This window comes from Medicago sativa, chromosome 5 (genome assembly GCF_051527215.1).
Source record: "Medicago sativa cultivar Bolivia chromosome 5, Bolivia_mono, whole genome shotgun sequence".
Taxonomy (NCBI): Eukaryota; Viridiplantae; Streptophyta; class Magnoliopsida; order Fabales; family Fabaceae; genus Medicago; species Medicago sativa.
In genome coordinates, this window is record NC_140753.1 from 32,187,473 (window position 1) to 32,213,294 (window position 25,822).

General features: G+C 36.5%; 2 protein-coding genes across 2 annotated transcripts; both read right to left on the reverse strand.

The window, feature by feature from the left end:
• Positions 1-271: 271 nt before the first annotated feature.
• Positions 272-2,272, reverse strand: LOC146921821 (F-box/FBD/LRR-repeat protein At4g26340-like). The gene is made up of 4 exons (XM_085711389.1): positions 2,268-2,272; positions 1,330-2,131; positions 853-1,023; positions 272-757 (listed from the first exon to the last, which is right to left on the reverse strand). Exons 1-4 carry the CDS (start codon positions 2,270-2,272, stop codon positions 485-487), a joined length of 1,251 nt encoding a protein of 416 aa, XP_085567515.1. The 3' UTR covers positions 272-484.
• A 3,334-nt stretch (positions 2,273-5,606) lies between these two features.
• LOC146921822 (uncharacterized) lies at positions 5,607-7,843 on the reverse strand. The gene is made up of 5 exons (XM_085711390.1): positions 7,606-7,843; positions 7,238-7,438; positions 7,023-7,171; positions 6,663-6,917; positions 5,607-6,569 (listed from the first exon to the last, which is right to left on the reverse strand). The coding sequence occupies exons 1-5, from the start codon at positions 7,841-7,843 to the stop codon at positions 5,607-5,609; spliced, it is 1,806 nt and encodes a 601-aa protein (XP_085567516.1).
• Between the last annotated feature and the right edge of the window lie 17,979 nt (positions 7,844-25,822).

Sequence of the window (25,822 nt, forward strand, 5' to 3'; positions counted from 1 at the left end):
AAACATATGATGGACCAGATCTAATTTTAACAGACAGTTGGTGTTAATTGAAGTAAACAATGCAAGCATGAAAATTTTCCAAGAATGATAAGTTGGTTGACGAATTGAAGAATACCAGTGATAATATAACAAAAAAAGAAGTCATGGAGAATATTGTGCGCACGCTAAGAAGTCGAATCAATTACATTACACCCAAGCAGCAACTCTAGAGTCAAAATATCTAAACACATCGAGATTAAATGGTTAAATGAGTGATTTGTGCAAAGGAATGTAGACTGCAATCAAAGAGGCAATGTATCTTTTCAAAACAAATCCAATACTCAATGTCACAAATGCATAGTATATAGCAGCAGTAGCCACAAATGGTTCTACTCAAACATACATTACATAGATATCAAGTGCAACCTAGAATTGGAGGACCATTAATTTGTATAAGGAGACCAAATCTATATCGTCCAAACCTATATCTAAGAACTAGAAACATTCATATCACTTCCAGCTTACATGTGGGAGAGATTGTAGGACAGGAGGCTAAATCTTCTGAAAAATGGGGGCTCCCCATTGGTTTCAGGTCAAGAGTACGGAAAATGGTCATAACTTGTAAGAGTCTCGCATTCAGCAAAATGTATGTTGCAAATCGAAAATCAGCTTCAAAAGCTTCATAGTTTTCAATTCTACATGTTGTTAGGCGTGACGTGACACATTCAGGAACATGACATGGGTATTTCCAATCCGCTTTGGTTGATGAATCTGTTGACTGTAAATGAAACAAAATAGGATTTGTAAAAAGACACGAAGAAAAGAGAAGAACAAGTAGAAACTAGTGATTATCCATTGTTGTGACAAACAAACCTTTCCAATTTTAAGAGCTTGAAGTTTGGGACAATACTGTAGCATTTCCATAACCTCTTCCCAATTATGAATGTATTGAGTCCAACAAAGTCGAAGGTCGGTTAAGTTTTCAAACATAGGAAATCCTTTGCAATATGAATTGATTTCTTCATTGTCAATAATCTTTCCCATCTGCACAGTACCATAAGAATTATAAAAACAAACTAAATGGAACATCATCAATTTTAGCATTCTAGTCCTTAAAATTATAACGATTTGTCAATTTAGTTCTTCAAGTTTATGAAATAGAAATTTAGTTCTATCAATTTAGTTAAATTTTTAGATTTGGGTATTGCTGCATAGAGATAAACCTAAATCAATTAAATTGAATTAGAATGAGGACTGAATTGACAGATCCTTATGATTTCAATGATTAGAATGTTGAGTTAATGTAATAATATAATATTGATGATAAATGAGGATGTATCGTTATCATACCCCAATTACTTGTAGAGCCTGGACATTATAGAGTGCTCTTAACGGAACCTCGAATAAACAGATACTGGCCTCGACCAACTTAGACAGGGTTTTAATGTACCCTTTCGCTGGAACACCGCCATTTTCTTCAATAGTTGAAACGCTTGGCTTTACTAAAATTGTATATTCCAATTTCGGGCATCCAGAAAGGAGTTTCATGAAATCCACCCTATCTTGGAAACAAACGGAAATCAGATGTAGGGTTTTCAGCAAAGGAAGATGAACAGAACAATCAAACATATCAGCAACACGAATATATGTCAAACTCAGAACCACAAGTGTTTTGCAGCTGAAAATGGTAGGTGCCAAAGGATTTTCAAACAAGTATAGATAGAGATGCTCAACACCGCGTCCTGTTGCGGCTTCGATCCATTTATCGATGGTGAAACAATCAGCCTTAGCATCCCAGAGGCTGGAACCACACCAGAGTGTAAAAGATTTGAGGGTACGGTCCTGAGAGCGTGTGGAAAACATAACGGCGTCCAACATATGGCGGAACTGAATCAAGTCCTCTTCATTTTTCACGCCTTTATCATCGATGTCGATATTGGAGAGTGAGTGGCACAACGGTAGCCATCTCTTCGAGAGAACGGTGGTTCTGAAAGCATCTTTGATTGGAAGAAAAGAGATTATGTGAGTTAGTATATCATCGGGGAAATTATTGATGGTGTTTGTATCTACCGTTGCCGAATGCGATGTCGACGTTTTCTTCCTCTTACTACTATTTTTTTTAATTTTCCTTTTCCATGGAATGGAACGGCTTCTTCATAGAACAAGCGATGTATTGCGTTGAAGAAACAAAGTTTTTGAAGAGGGGGAAACAAATCCTTATTTTTGTTTGGGTTGGGTGGGTCCGATTAGCCTTCTAATATAAATTACAAAAACTACTAATTTCACACTCCATAGTTACAAAATACACTCATGTTGTTTTTCTTTAAAAAAAAAATACTATTGGCTAAATTATCCTTAACTCCATATCACTTTTATTAGAATATAAAATATTCACTGTATAAATTATTAGAATATAAAACGTAATTGAATTGAGTTTGTTTAAGATATAAAACCTTGTAATTTACATATATTATGTAAATGAAGTTTACATAAATGTATTTGAATTGATTTTACCTAATCATGACTAAATTAAATAGAAAGGTTAGTGTGGTAGTGTGTGTATAAAAATCGAGGGAGTAAAACTATACACAAATTTAATCTCTCCTAAAAAAAATTAGAATTTTTTAACAAAACATGAATTTAATATGAATTTTTGTATTTTTTAATGTTAAAAATTCATATTTAATTTGTGTTTTGTTGAAAAATTCTATTTTTTTTTAGAATATTTTACACATTTCTGCACAATTTCATTAAAAAATACAAAAATTAAATTAAAAATAGGGACCAAAAGTAGTGATTGAAAATTTTATAGGAAATAAACGTTGAAGGAAAATTTTAGAGGGACTAAAACGAAAAGTTGGTATATATAGGGACCAAAAACATATTTAACCCAAAAAAAAAAAACTCTATTTTCACCACCCATTTTATCACACACTTTCTTTTTAAATGAAATAAACAGTTGTTAATTTTTTTTTTTATAATACTTATTAGTATAACTTGTTTTCTTTACTAGTTTACTTTTTTGTTGGTGGCCGAGGTTTGAACTCCAAACCTTGCATATATTATGCACTATCCTTATCAATTGAGTTAAGCTCACGAGGACTCTTCACTAGTTTATTTGGTAACAATGCATCATTTTCTTGTAAGAATTATGCAATTGCATTATGAGTTCTAAAAATACTTTATTTTTTCTTAAAAAAAAACAAAAACCTATTTGCAACACCTACTTTATCAGACTTTCGTGTTAAAGGAATTAAACAGTTGTCAATTTTTTTAATAATACTTATTAGTTTAATTGATTTTTTTTACTTTCTGTCAAAAAAAAATTGATTTTTTTACTATTTCACTTAGTTCAAACATAATCAATTATTGTCATTTTGTAATGTTAAATCTTAGTATAATAAACATTGACATAGTATGATTAAAAAATTGTGAGATCACTTATTTGTTGCGACATATAGTATATTAAATATTACGATTTCCTTATGTATTTTCTTTTCATTCTCTTCTTCCATGTGCAAAGCTCTCAGTTTCCCACTTTTATACGTGAGCATTCATAGTGCACTGTTGGATCTTGTGTTGGGGGTCTGCTGCAATAACTTGACCAAGAAGATGATGACGATGAACAAGATGAAGTGTGCACATAAATTCCAAAGATTGTTGTATATCTTGATTGTTGGGAAGAGGTTGTTGCACTTGAAACCTGAAAAGTTTAATGTTTATGCATGTAAAACTCAAAGCGTATGGGGTTGCCATACTAACCTTTAGGTTCGATTAACCCCCACTGTTGAGTAACTGAATTTTCATGGAGAATAAAGAAGAAAAGAGAAAAAACAAACTGAAAAATGATGTGTATATTTCATTGCTTAAGCATGAGTTACAATAATAGTGTATGCTAAGCTACTGTGAACTCTATCTCATAGTATCATGTCCTCAATTGTAACAAACTCTTAGAGTTAGTTACAGCTTACTTTATCACTAGGGTTCTTAATAACTTGTGGACTAAGTAATTGTACCCTAGCGTGTTCTTCTTCCTTATTGGCTAGCAGACTTGATTCTAACTCTTTTGTATCCTGTTTCAATAGCTTCCCATAAGTTGGAGCATGATAGATGTTGATCATCCCAAGCTTGGAAATGAAAGTAGTAAACTTAGGGGTGGTAGAGGTTTTGTCAAGAAATCTGCAAGTTGCTCATCAGTGGAGATAGGAAGCAGTTTTAGAATACCCTTCTGCACCTTTTCTCTAACCAGGTGACAATCTATTTCAAGATGTTTTGTCCTTTCATGGAACACTGGATTGGATGCTATGTGTATAGCACTTTGACTGTTACAATATAGAACTGGTTGTTTGCTGCAGATGATGTTGAGATCTGTCAAAAGATATAGAAGCCATTGGAGTTCATAGGTTGCAGTAGACAAAGCTCTGTACTCAGCTTCAGATGAAGATCTGGATACAGTGGCTTGTTTCTTGGCACGCCATGAAACAAGAGAAGAACCTAAAAAGATACAGAAACCTGTTGTGGATCTTCTGTAATCAAGACACATCCTGCCCAGTCAGCATCTACATAACCCAAAATCTGCATCTGATTTTCTGGGGAAAAATAATCCATGGCCAGGGTTTTGTTTGAGGTATCTGATGACCCTGCAAGCAGCTTTGTAGTGTGCAATAGTTGGTGCATTTAAGAACTGGCTTAATTGTTGAGTGGCTAAGGTTATGTCTGGTCTTGTCGTGTTTAGATATAACAATATCTAAACAATAAGCTGCCTGTAGCAAGACACATCAGCAAAAGGTTTGCTATTGTCTTGATGCAATTTTGTGGAAGTATCTAAGGGTGTGTTAGCAGGTTTAGATCCCAATAAGCCAGAGGAATCTAAACGGTCCAGACAATACTTTCTTTGTGAGACATTGATGCCTGCATTAGAATGAGCAATTTCCAACCCTAAGAAATACTTGAGAACTCCCAAATCCTTGATCTTGAATTTAGAATCTAAAATGGATTTGATTCTATCAAATTCATGAAGGGAGGAGCCTGCCAGAATGATGTCATCAACATACACCAACAAAGCTGTGAAATCAGAACCATGTGCATTGATGAAGAGGGAGTAATCAGAATTTGACTGTGTGTATCCTTCACTAAGTAAAAGTGAAGTCAATTTCTCATACCACTTTCTACTAGCTTGCTTCAAACCATATAGACTCTTTTGTAAATTGCAAACAGTGTTTGGTGCACTATCAACACCATCAGGGACACTCATGTAAACATTTTCTTGCAAATCTCCATGAAGGAAGGCATTGTTTACATCTAATTGATGCAAATTCCAGTGTTGGGTGGATGCAAGTGCCAATAGAATTCTGACTGTGGTTAACTTTGCAACAGGAGAAAAGGTGTCAAAAATATCAAGACCTTCAACTTGATTATATCCCTTTGTAACTAATATGGATTTGTATCTCTCAATGCTACCATCAACCTTATACTTGATCTTATAAACCCATTTACTCCCTATAGGCTTCACATTAGGAGGAGTTTGCACAATGGTCCAGGTACCATTCTTAGCTAAAGCATCTAATTCAGAATCCATAGCCTTTACCCAATATTCAGACAGACATGCTTTTTTATAGGTTTTGGGCTTAGTACTTTGTGTGATAGAAAGAGAAAATGCTTTGTGTGAATGTGATAAGTGTGCAAGTGAATGAAATGATGCAATAGGGTAAAGAGTAGTCTGACAGATAGGCTGGGGCATGCTTTGTTCTAATAGGTTTGGTAAGTTGAGGTGATGGTGTGGGAGAAGTAGTTGAAGTGGAAGAAGTATCAGGTGTGGAAATTTGTGTTGGAGGAGTGAGGATAGAATAAGAAGCATCTGGATGATGACTGATAGAGTCAGAAGGTGATGAATTGGGATAATATTTCCAGGTAGAAGGAGATTTTATAGGTTGATAAGGAAAAATGTGCTCATGATGTGTGACATTTCTAGAGACAAAAATTTCCTTAGTATTAATGTCTAATAAAACAATCCCTTTCATGCCAGCTTTATACCCTAAAAAAACAGATTTTCTTGCTCTAGAAGCAAGTTTGCTTCTATGAGCCTGTAAAGTGGAGGCATAAACAAGAAAACCAAAAACTTTGAGTTGATTTAAATCAGGAACTTCTTTATGAATTAGAAAATAGGGAGTTTGATTGTCCATTATGGGGCTGGTCACTCTATTCATGATATAGACAGCATGAATAGCATCATATGACCAAAACTGTTTAGGAAGATTTGATTGAAAAAGTAAAGCTCTAACAATGTTCAAAATGTGTTGATGTTTCCTCTCAACCCTAGCATTTTGTTGAGGAGTCTCAACACAACTAGTTTGATGGAAAATACCTTTCAAAGCATAAAACTGGGGCATCATAAACTCAGGGCCATTATCACTTCTTAAAATTTTTACTTTGCAAGAAAACTGAGTTTCAATGAAAGTAACAAAATCAATAACATGTTTTCTAGTTTTAGATTTTGATTTCATAAGAGTTAACCAAGTAAATCTACTATAATCATCAACTGCAGTTAAGAAATATGAATGACCATGAATAGATTGAACAACAATAGGGCCCTAAATATCAAAATGTATTAGCTCAAAAGGCTTATTTGCTCTTTTACTACTGGAATCAAAAGGTAGCTTTCTGTGTTTAGCATAGTGGCATACATCACGGATTGCTTTATTGTCAACATTAACAAAAGGAAACTGAGAATGAAGAGAATTCATTCTAGAAAAAGATAAATGTCCTAATCTAAAGTGCCAGAGAGCACTATCTGGAAGGGAAGGAGTTTGAGCTGTATTTGGTAAAGGACAATAAGAAGGGGCATGACTTATGTTGCAAGCAACTCTATCTGGCAAGACTAAGTAATACAATTCTCCTCTTCTTTCACCAAAATCAATCATCCTCAAGTTGCTCTTTTCCTGAATGAAGCATTTGGAACTATTAAAATTGACAGTACAATGCAAAGCATCACACATTTGAGGCACATATATGAGATTAAAATGAAACTCAAGGACGTAAAGCACATTAAAAATGACTAGTGCATCAGAAAATTTAACAGTTCCAGCATGTTTGGCTATTGCATTGTGGCTAGTAGGCAATGTAATATGCATGGGGGTGATTTCATTGTAAGAATGAAACCACTGAAGATTGCCACAAATATGATGACTAGCTCCTGAATCAATGATCCAAAAGTTGAGAGAAAAACTATGACATGTTAAAGAATAGACAAAACAAGTACCTTGCTTTCCAACTGATGTATGATCAGTGGAGTAGAATGAAGAAACCTGATTGGAAGAAGCATGCGCAGGTTTTGAATCATGGGCAATGAATGAATTCTGAAGTAAAAGCATCAGCTTTTCATACTGCTCAGTAGTGATAGTAGGAGAAGCTGGCACTGCTTCAGATTGATCACTAGAATCCACAATTTCACCAACATTATCTGTGGATGCAACATGATTTGCAGATGGACCAACTCTTGAATTCCTCTGAAAGTGTGGAGGAAAACCATATTTCTGATGACAAGTATCAATAGTATGTCCACTTCTACCACAAAAGTACATATTCTAGGTTTACCAAATCTTGAATTAGGGTTCTTGGATGAATTACCTGGGTAGTTCCCTTTATGCTTACCAGAATTTACAGCATTGACTAAAGGGACAGTGTCAGCAACAGGAGCAAGATTACCCTGTCTTTCATGTTGCAAAACCATAGAGAAGATCTTGTTCATAGGAGGAAGAGGATCCATCAACAGAATTTGATACTTGACCGTGGAAAAATTCTCATTCAAACCAGTAAGAAACCTCATAGCATACAACAGAAGATGATTCTTACGAGCATTTCTCATGGCTTCACATACACATTGATGCCTGCAACTACAAATAGGTATAGGAATGTAAATCTCCAATTCTTCCCACAAAATCTTTAATTCTGAATAGAAGGTGGTAACTGACTTGGATTCTTGTTGTAACGCATAAATCTCTTGCATTAGCTCTGAAAACTCGAACCAAATCTCCTTGAGAAAACCGTTCTTTAAGATCATTCCATACATCTATGGTGTTATCCATGAAGATGATGGATTGAGAGATTGAGGGAGAAACCGAATTCAAGATCCATGAAAGTACTAACATGTTGCAACGATTGAAAGAACGATAAGTTGGATCAAATTCATCATCCACCGGTGGAATCGTTCTATCCACAAATTCAAGCTTCATCTTCGTGCCAAGGGCGCGTCGCATAACGCGTGCCCAAGAATGGTAGTTAGAACCATTCAAAACTGGTGTAACTGAAACAGAAGATGGACCATCACCAGGATGAACACAAAAAAAAACTAGACTGATCAGGAACAAGCTCAGAAGTTCCGACGCCATTGTTGCGCGAAGCCATGGAGAGCAACAACCAGAAAAAACCAGAGAAAAGCGAACAAAAACGAAGAGAAAACACGCGGAAGAAGCGTTCTTTAGATCAAGAGGCTATGGATACCATGTTGAGTAACTGAATTTTCATGGAGAATAAAGAAGAAAAGAGAAAAAACAAACTGAAAAATGATGTGTATATTTCATTGCTTAAGCATGAAGGTATTACAACTATATATAGAGTTACAATGATAGTGTATGCTAAGCTACTGTGAACTATATCTCATAGTATCACGTCCTCAATTGTAACAAACTCTCAGAGTTAGTTACAGCTTACTTTATCATTAGGGTTCTTAATAACTTGTGGACTAAGTAACTGTGCCCTAGCGTGTTCTTCTTCCTTATTGGCTAGCAGACTTGATTTTAACTCTTCTGTATCCTGTTTCAATACCCACCAATAACTGTATATTGGATGCAATAAGGAATGACCGGCGAATCCCCTTCAGGATACTATGAGTTCCTTGACGTGTATTGCACAACCACACCAAGCGTATCTCCTAACAATATTTCAAAGATTTATGGTTCCAGCAATTCACTCATGCATTAAAGAATTGATGGATGATTTAGAGTAAGAGAATGAGGGAGAATTATGTTGTTAATGCAACAAAATTCTATCCAAAATTGTGTGTTATTGCTATTATGTTCAAACTAATGCCCAAATGCCAAGCATTTATAGTGCATTATATGACCCTTCACATGAGAGAAAGCACCCCTTTGACTTGAATCAATGTTATGGTTCATTAAACACCTTTTTTCCAAATGTTATGATCATACACACTTGAATCAATGCTAAGGTTCATTAAGCACCCATTTGTCAATGATTCTCATGAACAGTTTCAACTCTTGGTGAAGAGTTACAACTTTTGATCTAAAGTGATACCATTATTTTGGAAATCACCAACATGCACTACTTCCTACATAAGGTTTTTAAGCAAAGCAGAGGTTCTCTACTGAGCCGGTGAAAAGAAACTGGTTTTGCTGCTGATTAGTTCCTGTTGGAACACTAGATAATTCTAGTCGAAGTTGGATAGAAAAACACAAGGTAAGAACTAGTGTGTGGCTTAAAAATGTCCCACATTGTTGAGCTACACCAAACAGCAAGTGTTTATATAAGAGTGGGGTGACCTCCAAGGGTGTGTCCTTGGGGTACCCACTTTTGCGAACGGGTGAGCACTTAGAAAAATATATATTTTTTATCACTTGAAAATGATATATCCAAGTGGTAAAAAATTGGTTTGTACTAAGCAATAAAGAGTAGGAGGTCTAACGAGATATTCATGTCGAATTCATGAGGCAGTAAATAATGATACATCAAGGAATTTCGGTCATGCACTTATGGGAAGTACTAAGGACTTTTGAAATGGTCTCTTAAAATAGTAAGTAGTGTGATTTCCTTTACAATGATATTATCTAAAAAAATCATTTCTCCAACTATCACATTAATTGTAATTGTTATTATTACATTAAAATAGTAGTGTTTTTTATTTTATATCGAAGAGAAAACCACACTTTCTTTTTCATTTTTAAGGATTCAAGTTAAGGATTAGTGCAATTAAACATACAAACTTAATTGTTTATGGCACACTGAGTTAAAATATATTTCATTATACAACATCATATAAAAAATGAATGGGTTTTCGTCATCTTTATGGTTTTAACTTGTCTATGCTAGGGAAGCAAGGTTGGCGTCTTCTTACCAACCAATATACTATAGCTTCAAGAATCCTCAGAGCTAGATATTTTCCTAAATGTGATTTTTTGGGAGTCCATCTAGGCCATAACCCGAGTTTTATTTTTGGGTGTAGTATACATGCTTCTCAGGTCATAGTTAGGGGATGACTGAGGTGGTGGTTAGGTGATGGTCGGCTCATCAACATGTGGACCGAACCATGGCTGAAACAGATGGAATATTCCTATACCTTCCTAGTCTGTTTATTCTAGGTTGTCAACATATGAAGGTATCAAATCTTATAGACCAAGAAGCAAATTTATGGAGGTGGGATTTGATTTACAACATGCTGAATGGTCAAGATATACAATAAATTGAAAAACTGTCAGTGATGTATTGAAGGGAAGGATAAAAGAGTATGGAAATTCATCAACCAAGGGTCTATACAGTGAAGTTGGCATACCGTTATGGGATGGAAACAATAGTTGATAATGAAGAATATCACATACCTGGGAATTGGAATTCCACAACGAGTGAAAATATTTATGTTGAGAATTGTGAGAGGATGCTTTCCGACAATAGATAGGCTTCAAAGGAGATGAGTTCAATGTATAGATACTTGTCCTTTTTTTTTGTAATAAGGCATTGGAAGTGTGGGTAGGGCCGGCCTAATAATGTTTAAAAATAAGTGGAGCCTAAAGCAAGATTGGATATACAAGGCCTTTTTTATTAGAGCATGAGGCATTTTTTATTTGTAAAATCTAATGAAAAATAATTTTTTGTTTGGAGGCCTAAAGCGAGGGCTTTGGTGGCCTTACCCTTAGGCCGGCCCTGAATGTGGGTGACAGCTAGGTTATGGGAGAATATCCGATCTTTGATGATGAATTTGGCTGATTTTGCATCTTCGTTTTTAATATTTTAGCAAATTTGCAGCAGCAACAAATAATTAATTTTGCCATGATGTTGTGGTGTGTTTGAAAGATAAGAAACAATAAAGTATGGAAGGATGTGGAAAGAGATGTTCGTGTTTCCATTCAGCTAGCACAAGATTATATGGCGCAATGGAATTATGTTTGACGACGGAAGGAAGCACCACGCAATATATAGAAGCAACATAAATCACGATCATTGGCAGCCACCTAGAGAAGAAGAGGTAAAGTATAATGATGATGTAACCTTGTTTAAAGAAATTCATCGATTGGGATTGATATGCGCATTCGTGATTCTCGAGAACATTTTTTTAAAAACAAAGACAACGTGATTTGATGGTGTACCAACTCCAATGGAGTGAAAACATGTAGACTCAAGGAAGAAATTATTTTGCTTGGTGAATTGGGGATGTCGAGTGTGTCAATTGAATAGATTGCAACAACCAAACTGAGTTTAAAAAAAAAAATGTAAACGAATGTAAAATTGTAATTTTGTTTTTCATCACTTAGCAAGTGTATCAAAATTGTATGCTAGTCAATGCATCTTTCATTACATATCAAAATTGTATTGATCATGTTTTGATTTCTGTATATTTTTTTCGGCATCATTCTAGATAGGTAACATATAATTTCGTTGGCAAATCCATAGCATGTAGGTTTTGATGAGGCTGATACTAGTTTGAATATGCTTATCACAATGACAAGTCGACTTGATTATACCGTAGGATAAATTCCAGAGTAAAAAAATCATAACAACCTTGACTGAATTCCAAGCATCCTTGGAATGAGTCACAATTAATCAAGCATTTAAAACTCCAACAAATCTTACAAATGAGGGATTTGTGCAAAGGATGGTAGACCGTAGCCAAAGAGTGCAAAAAAAAGCTTAAACAAATATGAGAAATGTTTCCTAGAACTAACTTGAGCAATAACTCAAATTGTTCTACTCAAGCAATTAATTTGGTTATAGAAAATGCCAAGAACGTTATATGTTGTTCAAACCAGCAAGCAAATATGCTACTTCTGGATTTGCATGGGAAATTATGCTGAAAACGTAAGAAGGAACACATCAAATTTAAAGGACAATTTGAGATGATTGAACAATGCAAACATGAAAGTATTCGTAATTTTTTTTAGAGACGATTGAGTTACGCCGTAGAATCAATTCAATAGTCAAAGGATCTTAAGTTAAGACGAAAATCTTGAATGATTTGCAGGCATCTTTGGAGTCACATGAAATGCAAATGAGTGAAAACTCAAATTACACAATCGACCAAGCATAGAAAGCACCAATAAATCTGATAAATGAGGGATTTGTGCCAGGGATGGTTGACCGCGACTAGAGATGGTAGGCAGAACTTTAGAGGTATAGAAATGTTTCCTATAACTAGCAACGGAGTTAGTGATAATGGCTCTTTGCAAAACAATCTAATATTCAATGTCATCAATTCAAGAAGTATAGGGATCATATATAACAACCACAAACCCACAGGTTGTTCTACTTAAGCACTATGCCACCTGTCATTGAACTATAAACAATATTTGGGAAAAGCTTTAGGGTGTATTTGAATTGTGGGTTAGTAGAAAAATATAACATGTGTTGTAATTTTCTGAATAAACAAGATAACTAGTGGTGTGCCACTTTGTTGTATCGTTGTTAGGCCTAGTCACGATTCAGAAAAAAAAAATGAACTGGACTGAACAGGACTAAAAAAACTGAAATTTTTAGCGAAGTTCAATAACTAAAGTGCAATATTAAAATAACTAAAGTGCAATATTAAACACGGTTTGGTAACTTATCACTATGAGTTCAGTCCGGTGAAATGATGCAGAAATGTTTATGTAATTCTCAATCATAAAAGACTTCCTTGAAACATTGATGAAAAGAATTTGTCCGGCAAGTCGCAACTAGAGTTCTGCAGTGGTTTAGTAATTAATATTTGATTATTCGCTAGCTAGTATGTATGAATCAAGTTTTCATGAGATTTGCTTAGTAATTCCCATGCCATAGTATCGTACCAATAAATCTCTAAATCCTCAATTCTCGATTTTTATAGCACAAGTCTTGAAATACCAAATAGATTTTGGTTGTAATGAAAAAATAAATAGAACACAGTACACAAAATAAATAGTAAAATTATGTGTTATTGAACCATTATTTGCAAATCATCACAGCTTATGTGATTCGCTTGACAGAGATGTAGTATAATCATGATTCATACTTCTGTTAGAAAAATAGAACAGAATTTCCTCCTTGATGCAGCTGAAGAGAAACTCCAAGAGAAATTGATGAAATTGCATAAATTTGACAGGAAAGAGTATAGTTGAAAATGGTGAATAAGTGAGGAGGATTAAACATCAAAGACTAAGTGTGGATTACTAATAACATCGTCCTCTAAAGTCGGATGGCGATGCATGTGATTCTTCTTGGCCTTTGTTGAAGGTTTTTTCTTTACTAGAAATCACATCTTAATGGCATCTTTCACACAATCGGGTTGCTTCAATAACCCAAATGCTTTGTCGATATCTGTCAATGGTACCTCATGGGTGAGCAGTTCTTGAAGATAGAATTCCAATTCCTATAAATAGTGAAACATCTTTACTATTGGACACTATGTTATTCCAAATATGCATATATACAAAGTAAAATCTAAACATTGTATCTTTAGTTTCTTGGTGGTTATTATCTTTCTCACATTTGTCAGCTAGGATGGAAATGTCTGATGTGGTTTTCAGACCTCCAAAAATAGAACCTTTCAACGTTCTATCAAATAGAATGGCAATAAGATAAAATGGCACAACATTTTCAACTCCTGAACCAATAGCTATCGTTTTACCTGCAAGATATAATAGAAGGGCGACGAAGAACTAATAGATAAAACATCATGAAAGCTTTAGAAAATATATTCAATATTTTTGAAAATTCTAAAAAATTTCAAGAAACTATTTTCTGTGTTTCTAGAAATTCCTTCTATCAAGTTATAGTTTCCATCTTCTCTCAACCACAATTACAAAAGAAAAACTTATAACCAAATGTTATTCGAGCCACCCACATGAAATAAAAAATTGTAAATGCTGTTAAAAAGTAAATGAACCAATATCATAAGATGAAACATATGCACATGAACTATGCCATTCGTTAAATCAAACATCTAAATTGTTTGAGGAAGTTGAACTTAACAATCTTTGTGACTTCAACTAATACATTAAGTAAATAAGGTACTCTTGTGCACTCAAAGGGGTAATCCACACCCATTCAATCACTTAGTTCTTTAACGAAATTAATTGCACCAGAAAATTGAATAAGATTATTAAAATTCCACTCATTAACTTGTGCTTTATTGTGAAATGATTTGATTCTTTAACGAAATTAATTGCACCAGAAAATTGAATAAGATTATTAAAATTCCACTCATTAACTTGTGCTTTATTGTGAAACGATTTAACCTGAGAATTAGATACATGTCTACCTGGGTTATTATTCATGATATGACTGTCAATGGTGTGAAACATAGGGTTAGTATCACCAATTCAGATAAAATCGTAGCAAGGTTGTTTAGTGAAATTTATGTTCCCGAGGTGGGATTGGTGGTGAAGGTTGTCCAGAAGGGTTTGCTGTGGATTTATACAACGTAGTTGTTGAGATTTAAAGTTTGATTGCTTAGTCTATGACGAATATTAGGAAAAAAATACGATTGATGAGAGTACATGAAGAAAGATTGATGTCTGCTTCGACATGAGAGTAATATATTTTTCTTTAAGAGAGTTGTGTATTATTGTGATAGCAAGGTGAGAGTGTGATACGCAGGTGCCATTAGCAGAGGCATCTGATGGGGGTAATTGGGCTACGGCAAGACAAAAGCCCAACTGAGGCAAGGACTAGGCAAGCTCCTGTGTGGACCAAAGACTATGTGTTAGGCAACACTAGGAAGGCAACAAGAAAGCGCTGAAATTCTAGAAGAGTCTGTGAAGAGGACAGCTGTGCTCCATTGCATTTTGAATCCTTTCTTATAGTTTATCCTTTACAATTTATTCCTTTTTAATAGCTGGATCAGTGGACATGTGTCCTGATCAGATAGGTTTAGAGAGAGATCTTGAGCTATAAAGCCACTATTGATTGTATTATTGACTCTCAGAAAATTAATATCCAATTTCCCTTTTTCTCTCTTACTTTTCTCTGGAGCTTTATCACTGCTCGAAAGTGATTATTTTCTCTCTACCTATCATTGGTGCTTTCATTGCTTGTCCTCATGCCTCCCAAAATTGAGAAAGCAGAGAAATTAACCGATGATACCACCTCCAAGATCCAGGAGTTGCAAATCTCTTTGGCAGCTGTTTCTCAGCAACAGATTGATTTTCAATCCTTCCTCACCACACAACTTCCCCTTCTCATCAAAGAACAAATTTCATCCCACCTTGGGTCTTCACCCCTCAAAACCTTTAACAGTCACGACCCAAACTCCACCATCAAACTACCCAAAATTACCCTTTCCCACTTCGATGGCAAGGATCCATTAGATTGGATCTTCAAAGCTGAGAATTATTTTGACTTAACTAATACCCCTCCTGCACGCCGACTGATCCTGATCCCTTTCTTCCTTCAAGGACCGGCGCTAAGTTGGTTCAAGTGGCTGCACTCTAACAACCTCCTCACCACCTGGTCGGAGTTCCTTCACGCGTTGGAAATCCGTTTTGGTCCATCGTCGTTCGACAACCATGAAGCTTCTCTTTACAAGCTCCAACAAACTGGGAGTGTGCTTGAGTACTAGCAACAATTCGAGACCCTCTCTAATAGGGTGACCGGACTATCTGCAATTTCTCTGATGAACTATTTTCTTTCAGGTTTGCGGCGCGAGATTCATCACGAGCTCACTGTTCTGAAGCCAGTATCGCTCTCTCAAGCTATAGATCTCGCCAAACTCGTCGAGGCCAAAATCACAGCGTCTAGATCGACATTCCGCCAATGGCCACCGCCTCTTCAGACCGCCGCTCCGACCGCCACTCCACCACCGTCCATCCTGGGGGCACCTCCGAACTTACCAGTTCGACGTTTGAATCAAACAGAGCAGCAGGAACGTAGATCCAAGGGTTTGTGCTTCAACTGTGATGAGAAATTCCACCCAGGGCACCGTTGCACTCGCAAGCAGTTCTTACTCTTCCTCACTGATGATACTGATGCTGAAGAGGAAATTATGGTTTCTGAAACCGGACCACCCTCGCCGGTGCAAAGTGTTGTGGAGGCAGCATCTTCCACTCCAACTTCGCCTGCTACGGGTGAACATTTTCAACTGTCACACGCAGCTCTCGCTGGCCCGCCGTCTCCACGCACTCTTCGGATTCGGGGACATGTCCGTGAAATGGAGGTTACTATTCTGATTGATTCGGGGAGTTCGCATAACATTATGCAACTGAGAGTGGCTGAGTTTCTAGGCCTGCCAATGGTATCTATTACGCCATTTTCTGTGGTGGTGGGAAATAGGCAAACCATCACTTGTGAAGGGTTTTGTGAGCAAGTTCCAGTCACACTGGCGGAGCAGCAGTTCTTCATTCCGTTCTACATCCTTCCCATCCATGGCGCAGACTTAGTTTTGGGGGTTCAGTGGTTACAGACACTGGGATCCTTTTTATCTGACTACTCCGTTCCATCCATCCAATTCACCTACAACCAAAGACCCATCACTCTCATTGGTGAACCACCCACCCAATCCACCCTCGCCACTTATTCATAGTTTTGTCGTTTTCTCTTCACCAACTCCATTGAGTCTGCACACACTGTGACCCTAGCTCAGTATAATCCCCACTCTGCTACACCTCCTAAATTACCTCCAGTACATTCTGACATATCCACTCTCCTCCAAGAATTTAAGGAAGTTTTCACCACACCCACCGGACTACCACCCCACCGAACCCAGGATCACCATATTCACCTTTTACCTCAATCTCAGCCAATCAACGTCCGCCCATACCGTTATCCGCAATATCAGAAAGACATTATGACTTCCATGATCAAAGACATGCTGTCTGCGGGGATTATACAACCCAGTACTAGCCCATTCTCCTCTCCAGTCTTATTGGTGCGCAAGAAGGATGGCTCGTGGCGCTTCTGTGTTGATTACCGGGCACTTAATACAATCACGGTAAAGGATCGATTTCCGATACCAACAATTGATGAATTATTGGATGAGTTACACGGTGCTACTGTTTTCTCTAAACTGGACCTTCGTTCCGGGTACCATCAAATCCGAGTGGCACCAGAGGATTGTTTCAAAACAGCTTTCAGAACCGTAGATGGCCATTTTGAGTTTCGTGTTATGCCTTTTGGGCTGTCTAACGCCCCATCTACATTCCAGGCAACCATGAATAACATATTCAGCGCGTTTCTTCGGAAGTTTGTCCTCGTCTTCTTTGATGACATCCTCATATATAGCCAGACTTGGACGGACCACTTAGCCCACCTACGCCAAGTGCTTACGTTATTGGAACAACAACAGCTATTTGCGAAAGAATCAAAGTGTGATTTTGCTGTTCCTCGGGTAGCCTACCTCGGCCATATCATTACTGCACAAGGAGTGGAAGCAGACCCAGAGAAGCTGCAAGCAATTCAGGATTGGCCACCTCCTTCCTCTGTCACTGCATTGCGTGGATTTTTAGGTCTGACCGGTTTTTACCGCAGATTCGTGCAGCATTATGCAACGGTCGCAGGCCCTTTGACTGATCTTCTTCGGCATCAAGCATTTGTTTGGACTGATGAAGCACTGAAGGCTTTCCAGACACTCAAAGAAGCCATGATCACCCTTCCGGTGCTAGGCATTCCAGATTTTTCTGCCTCTTTTGATGTTACCACTGATGCTTCCGGTATAGCAATTGGGGCTGTTCTCTCCCAAAACACACATCCCATTGCCTTCTTTAGAAAAAAAATGTGCCCGCGAATGATGACAGCTTCAGCTTATGAACGCGAGATGTATGCTATCACTACATCAGTTAAGAAATGGCGTCACTATCTTTTGGGAAGACATTTCCGTATTTTTACGGACCAACAAAGCATAAGAGGGCTACTCTCCCAAACCATTCAGACACCAGCCCAGCATAAATGGCTATCCAAACTTTTGGGGTTCGACTATGAGATACACTACACCCCTGGACGAACCAATGTGGTGGCAGACGCACTCTCTCGGCCAGAAGAGCCACCAACCCAAGTGTATGCTGCTGTAACTGCATGCCAGCCGACCTTGCTACAGAAACTGCGTGAATTCTATGAGAACACCACCCTTGGGAGCACTCTTGTACAAAAATTAACAGGACCTGAAGCTGCCCGGCCTCAATTCACTTTTAATCAAGGACTTTTGTTCTTCAAGGAACGCTTGTTTATACCGGAAGAAACCAAATTGCGCCCACAACTATTGCAGGAATTCCATGCTTCTCCTGTTGGAGGGCATTCCGGAGTTAAAGGGACAGTAGCGCGACTTACAGCTTCCTTCTCGTGGCCTAACTTGGCTAGGGACGTCAAAACTTTTGTCTAACAATGCATAACCTGTCAGCAACATAAATATTCCACCCAACGCCCTCAAGGATTGCTCCAACCGTTACCCATTCCGAATTAAGTATGGGAAGATATTTCAATGGATTTCATCACTCAATTGCCTCCCTCTGAAGGCAAGTCTACTGTCTAGGTCATAGTGGATAGGCTCACGAAATATGCTCACTTCATTGCTTTGCCAGCACAGTTCACTGCAGCTTCTTTAGCACCGGTGTTTATCAAGGAAATATACCGGCTCCATGGAATGCCACAAACCATTGTCAGTGACCGTGATAGGGTCTTTGTGAGTCGATTCTGGCAGGAGTTATTTCGGTTAAATGGCACTACCTTGTGTTTTTCGAGCGCTTATCATCCCCAATCCGATGGGCAAACAGAGGTGACAAACCGAATCTTGGAAACCTTCCTCCGCTGCTATGTGAGTGACAGCCCAAAACAGTGGGTTTGGTACCTACCGTTAGCTGAACATTGGTACAATTCATCCTATCAGTCAGCCATCAAAATGACCCCCTTCGAAGCACTTTATGGCCGGCCACCACCCAACATTCAAACCTATATAAGGGGATCCACTGCTGTGGCAACTTTAGATGAAGCACTGGCTGTGCGCCAGCACATTCTGGAAGTTTTGAAGTCCAATCTGCAGCTAGCACAGATGCGTATGCGTAACCAAGCCAATTCTCACTGCCGTGATCGTGAATTCCAAGTTGGTGATTGGGTGTGGCTCCGTCTACAGCCATATAGGCAGAATACAATGCGTGGGCGTTGTTTTTCTAAGTTCAGCAAAAGGTTTCATGGCCCTTTTCCTATCAGCAAACGAATTGGTCCGGTGGCTTATGAATTGTCTCTTCCCCCAGAAGCCCGTATACATCCTGTTTTCCATGTCTCGAAGCTGAAAGTGTTTCATGGAACTCCTCCTTCTGTGCTCCCTTCTCTGGATTCTTCTGTTGTAGGCACAACAATACCACTGCAGCCACTGAACATACTTGGAGCAAGGTCTGTTCTCACCAAGAAGGGCAAGGTGCAGCAGCTGCTGGTACAGTGGGAAGGACTGCCAGCTAGAGAAGCCACTTGGGAGGATCAGAATGAGTTGATGGAGGCATATCCAAACCTGCACCTTGAGGACAAGCTGAATCTGGAAGGGGTAAGCACTGATACGCAGGTGCCATTAGCAGAGGCATCTGATGGGGTAATTGGGCTACGGCAAGACAAAAGCCCAACTGAGGCAAGGACTAGGCAAGCTCCTGTGTGGACCAAAGACTATGTGTTAGGCAACACTAGGAAGGCAACAAGAAAGCGCTGAAATTCTAGAAGAGTCTGTGAAGAGGACAGCTGTGCTCCATTGCATTTTGAATCCTTTCTTATAGTTTATCCTTTACAATTTATTCCTTTTTAATAGCTGGATCAGTGGACATGTGTCCTGATCAGATAGGTTTAGAGAGAGATCTTGAGCTATAAAGCCACTATTGATTGTATTATTGACTCTCAGAAAATTAATCTCCAATTTCCCTTTTTCTCTCTTACTTTTCTCTGGAGCTTTATCACTGCTCGAAAGTGATTATTTTCTCTCTACCTATCAGAGTGCTTGTCTTGTTTGTGTTTTTTCTTCTTTCTGTTCACTCTCTAGAGAGTGACAATGGAAATTTAGAAATTACTGATTCATCGTTATTATGGTTATGCCAATGAAAGATGCAAACAAATAGTTTCTAGAAGTAAATGAATAAGTTATTTACTTTTAGCTATTTCAGAGTTTTCCTTACCACTCTATATATGTTACACTCTCTCTTACACAACAACATTGACCCATACACATACACGAGGGAAAAGAAAGAAGAATAATCACAAACATGACAAACACTTTCTCCCTGCTAACGCAACAATACAAAGCTCTCCTTAAGAAAACATATTACACTCACGTCGAAGCAAGACATCAATCTTTCTAAACGTACTCTCACCAATCATTTTTCCCCTAATATTCGCAGTAGACATAGCAATCAAACTACAAACCTCAACAACTACGTCGTAAAATTGCACAACAACCCCATTATGCACAACCTTCACCACCAATCCCACCTTGCGAACATAATTTTTTTAGTAAACAACCTTGCTATGATTTTATCTATAACAGTGATACTAACCCTAACTTTCACACATCGTCGGTCGTATCATGAATAATAACCCTGGTAGACCTATATCCATTTCTAAGGTTAAGTCATATCACAATAATGCACAAGTTGATGAATGGGTTTTTTAATAATCTTATGCAATATCCTGGTGCAATTCATTTTCTGGAAAAGTATGCTGGTGTTATTAGTTATAGCACCCTTATGTTCTAAGACCAACTGGTGTTTCAAGATGTCCGGTAATTAAATTCTCCAATATGGGACAGCCATAAAGAAGTTTTAGAAAATCTTTTGTATCTTCAAATTGAACACAATACATATTTAGGAAAGTTCTATTGTAAAAACAATATTTATTATAATTTATAAACAATTTTTAAAAAAATTGTTGAACTAATTCAGTCATTCGAACGCTGGAAGTAGAACTGTGTACGGTTTATCCAGTGAAGAAGAAATAAAGTAGCAAATTTTTTAAAATAAATCTTAATCTAGAATGAATTAAAAGTTGCGATTGGTTCAGACCTAGTTATAAATATTTATTTTTCTCCAGAACTGAATGAAGTTCACTGATTAGTTGATTACTATGCTATTGATTATGCCAAAATCAGTGGTAACAATTATTTCAATGCAAACAGGAAAAATCAGGACGACATGCATGTGATTGCAAAAGCGATGGAAAAAAAAGGAGAGAATAAAGATATGAGGAGCTACCCATAAGCAACGACGTGAAACAGTGAGAAAACGATGATGTTGTAATCAAAATAGCTTGAGCTGGATCCATTTCAAGAGAAAAACAGTGCATGTTGTGTTCAAGAGAGTGATGCTGTTACCCTCTCCAGAGGTAGTATCTCGTCTTATTACTAATTCAAGGGAGTGATGTTGTGTAGAAGCATTTCCATCGAGTGTGGTTTCTCCAGAGAACAAGGGTTTTGTGTGAAGAGAAAACAAGGGTTTGGTGTGAACATCGAACCAGGGTTTTATGAATATAAGGGTTTTGGGAGAATCTTATAAGAAAGGGTTTGGGACAATCTTATGGGAAAGGGTTTTGATTGGTTGATAGGTCCAAACCAATACACCCCTTGCAAGGAAATTATATTCAAGTTGTTAAAAGTTTTAAACTAATATTTAAAAAAAATTTAATAATGATTTTACTATGAAATACTACCTCCGTTCCTATTATGTATTTTATCGTGGCTATCAAATGGGTTCAAATGTATCAAAATTGCAAACACGTCTTTAGTTTCGCTTAATTTTATCAATTGACCAATGCAAACATGTCTTTAGTTTCTCTTTTACAAAAATGACAAAAAAACACATTCGATGACTGGATTGGCTATTTGAAAACATATTCGAGGATCAAATGACTAATAAAAATGATACATTTGTGTGTATGTTTATAATTTTGATACAATCAACAATCAATGTGACGACAAGTTACGCTTTTAGATATCAAAATGGTTATTTTATTTTATTTTTTGAAGAAAGATATCAAAATGGTTGTATGCCCTTTCCTTAACTATATTCTTAGGAATATTGGGTTTTCACCAACAACATTTGATAAATTGTATTTCACTCTTTTATTGTATCAGCAAACAAGAAAATGAAAATATAGGGCCTGTTTGAAACACTATCCAAAAACTCTTTTTTAGTTTTTAAAATTACAGTTATTATTAAAATTACAGTTTTGGAAACTGTTTTGAATTTTCTAGTTTTGGGGTCTAAAAAAACTAAAACATGTAAAAGGATAACTATTGTGAGAAGAGGACTTGTATATTTCAAAAGAGAGCTGCTATATGCAGCGAAGTTTAATGTCCCGAGAGCATCCCGATAACAATTTACCCAATAAAAATGCAGCTTTTCCACAATACATGGGAGTCGGTGGGAAGTTTCTTTCAATTTTACACTGTACACGTCATTCTTGAAACCGCTCGGGACACATCTATTCGCTAGATTTAGCATTTTTCATTTCAAAAACTGAAAACAAAAACTATTTCAAACAGGCTCATATTCTCTTTGAAATTAGAATAATGTCTGGTCTCTTAAAAAAAATACGAAGCTCAAACTAATCTTTGAAAAAAATAAATTTACTCTTTTAGTTTCTTACAAAATCTTTTTTTTTTTTTTTTTGGAACACATTAGTCCTTGTATCAAATTTTGAAAACCACTCTTTATTTTATCAATTTCAGAACCATGAGAATGTTGATGTGATATTGTCCACGTGTTGTAGGGAATGTTGTAGGGAATAAAAGTAGCAAATTGCTCAAAATAAATCTTAATCTAGAATGAATTAAAAGTTGTGAATGATCCAGGAGAGTTTGGTTTGCTACGAGACTGTTGGCACCAATACTCTTCCTCTTGTTGGATAATGGTGTAGCCATAAGATTGCAAAGATTTTGATATATAGTGTTTTGCATAAATGGTGAAGCTGCTATCTATCTATATCTATCTATCTATCTATATATATCTTTGTAAAGGAAACTTGAGTCTTTCTTATTCAAGAGTTTTGATGATGTGGCACATCTAGAAAAGCTTCTAATTGTTAGAAAATCTTCTCACCTCACTTATAACTTTTCACCCTTTGATATATCTTATTAATCCTCCACTAAATGATAATGTTGTGTGAATTAAAACTATTCACTCTTTCTTATTCTATTATTATTATTGCCTTAGAAAGTTGTCATGTATTAGCATTAATCTTGCACTATCTTCCAAGTGAAGAGTCACCGTCAAGCTTAATCAATTTTTTTTCAAGAGCTTCTCTAATAATTTAAGTTACAAAAACTTTCCAACCTACCCTGTTCAATTGTTTCATTTTTCAGCATCTATACATTTGAGAGAAAATAATTAATGAATGCCAACATTATCATGTAACAGTTGCTTCACATTTTCTGAAATAAAATACGTTCATACCAAATATTTGATTATGCTATCCAAATAAATTCCATTTATTAGATTGGAAACTCTAAAAATGAACGTTTTAATTTTTCGGGTTAAATATGTGATTCATCCTTGCAAATAGGGGTCGCTTAAAATTTCGTCCCTCTAATCGTTAATCCTTTTTTTTTTGCCATTGCAAAGTTTAATCAGTTAAAATTTCATCCCTTGACCCATTTAATGACTGCCACGTCATCAAATTAACATCTGATTTCACAGACAAACATGAAAGGACGAAAATGCCCTTGATTTCATCTTATTTCTCCCTCTTCTTTCTCGTGTTCTTTGCCTTGTTCCATATTGTTGTTGTTATTTTCATCAGCAAACATCATCCACACCATGCCCTTTTCACTTTAGCGGCGGCAACAGCTTCACCGGCGATATCCCAGCTTCACCAATGCCAACGACGATCTGTCGACGGCGAAGGGATCTCGTATCTCGTCGTTCTCTGTCAATGCCAACGACGATCTGCCGACGGCGAAGGGATCTCGTATCTCACTCTTTGCGAAATGATATTGTTAAATTTGCAGGGAAATTGTGTGTGTTCCTGAATTTGTAAATAATTCTCATTTGTAATTTAAAATTCACTTGAATTGAAATTGTTTGTTGGGTTAGATCTTATGGCTACAGTGATGTTAAAAATGGAGTTGAGAGAGAGAAAGGGGGGAGTAATTGGATTTGGGACGATGGAGAAAATCAAACATTGGGGAAGATGGGTTTGTGAAGGGACAGATGGAAGGAGAGAGAGGATGAAGGGAAGAAGCTCCTGGACATAGAAAAATAATAAGGTGTTGTTGGAAAGAAGATGATTGAGGGAGTGGGAGAGAAGAAAGAAGGAAGAAGAAGGTAATGGTGGAGGAGCAGTAAAAGAGAAAAGGAAAAGAAAATGATAGCAGGGGTATTTTTGTCCATTCCCATGCCATTTTGCTAATTTGATGACGTGGCAGTCATTAACTGGGTCAAGGGACGAAATTTTAACTGATTAAACTTTGCAATGACAAAAAAAAAGGATTAACGATTAGAGGGACGAAATTTTAAGCGACCCCTATTTGCAAGGATGAATCACATATTTAAACCCTAATTTTTCCAATAAAATCTTGCCCCATCTTATCTTATATATGCATGATTGCCCAGCTCTACTACCATGACCATTTATGTTTTTCTGCATTGTTAAGGTGATGTGGTTCTCCTTTTACTTTACTTTCCTTTGTTTTGTGTGTTTGGGTTTACACTTTCGGTCTATAAATTGGTTGATATGTTTTCTCAAAAAGAAGTTCATATATGCCACACATATAGCATAGCAGATTATAAATATAGAGCACATTATTTTCTTAGACTAATGTTGTTTTATTTTCAGATTTTGTCCATAACAATAGAAAGTGGTGTGATTACTAAGATGTACTTTTACCTATATGTCTTATGAATTTTTAAGATGTACTTTTATATCTATTAATTTATTTTAATAGCTTTTATCTTTTTCACAACTATTTGTTGATGGCTTTTTTGATAATTGAGTTAGTATTTTTTTTCCTCATGATTTATTATTGAAAATCCTTTTAAAAATAGTTGACTTTTATTTTGGAAGTGTGTTATATTTTTGGAATAAGTTTGTTCATGGTCTTTACATTAAAGTTGTTCTCTCAAATTTTGTTTTGTATTTAGTTTCTTTGGATATACTTTTATACATTGATTTGGATATTTGGTTATCTTACATTTTCGTGAACGTATTTAATTAGGTTCGTTTGTCATCTAACTCATGATGACATTTTTTTCAGGAATTATGATTAATATTTAAAAATAAAAATCCTTTTTGTTTGATTACATGATATTGGAGTAGGTTGTATATTGCATGAAATTTCATCTCAAACTCAGATAAATTGAAGTTTTCTCGAATATCATATGTATACATTGATTTATGTTTTGAAGAACTTAGTTTGTTATAGCTTACCATTTTTTTAAGGCAATCATATGCCTCGCTACGCTATCTATCTATCTATCTATCTATCTATCCATCTATCTTTGTAATTGAACTTTGAGTTGTTCATAGGTCTTCATTGTGCTTATGTGTCATGCTTTAGAGAGGTTTTTCATCTCTAATTAAACATCCATAGCAATTATGGTTAAATTTTACAAATTCTACATTGAAACAATATTAAAACCCATAATTTATTAGGTGTAGGTGCATTTATAAACTACTCTCCAAAACAATAAAAAAAAAATCTATCTCT

Bases quoted from the DNA above. Each gene is read 5' to 3' on its own strand.
- LOC146921821 (XM_085711389.1), bottom strand. The intron at 1,024-1,329 runs GTATGATAACGA...GGTACTGTGCAG, and splicing joins AGGCTCTACAAGTAATTGGG to ATGGGAAAGATTATTGACAA. The intron at 758-852 runs GTTTGTTTGTCA...TTTCATTTACAG, and splicing joins AAGCTCTTAAAATTGGAAAG to TCAACAGATTCATCAACCAA.
- LOC146921822 (XM_085711390.1), bottom strand. From the start codon at position 7,843: ATGAGAAATGCTCGTAAGAATCATCTTCTGTTGTATGCTATGAGGTTT. The intron at 6,918-7,022 runs GTGCTTTACGTC...TGCTTCATTCAG, and splicing joins ATGCACTAGTCATTTTTAAT to GAAAAGAGCAACTTGAGGAT. The intron at 6,570-6,662 runs GTATGCCACTAT...TTTGATATTTAG, and splicing joins ACAATAAAGCAATCCGTGAT to GGCCCTATTGTTGTTCAATC.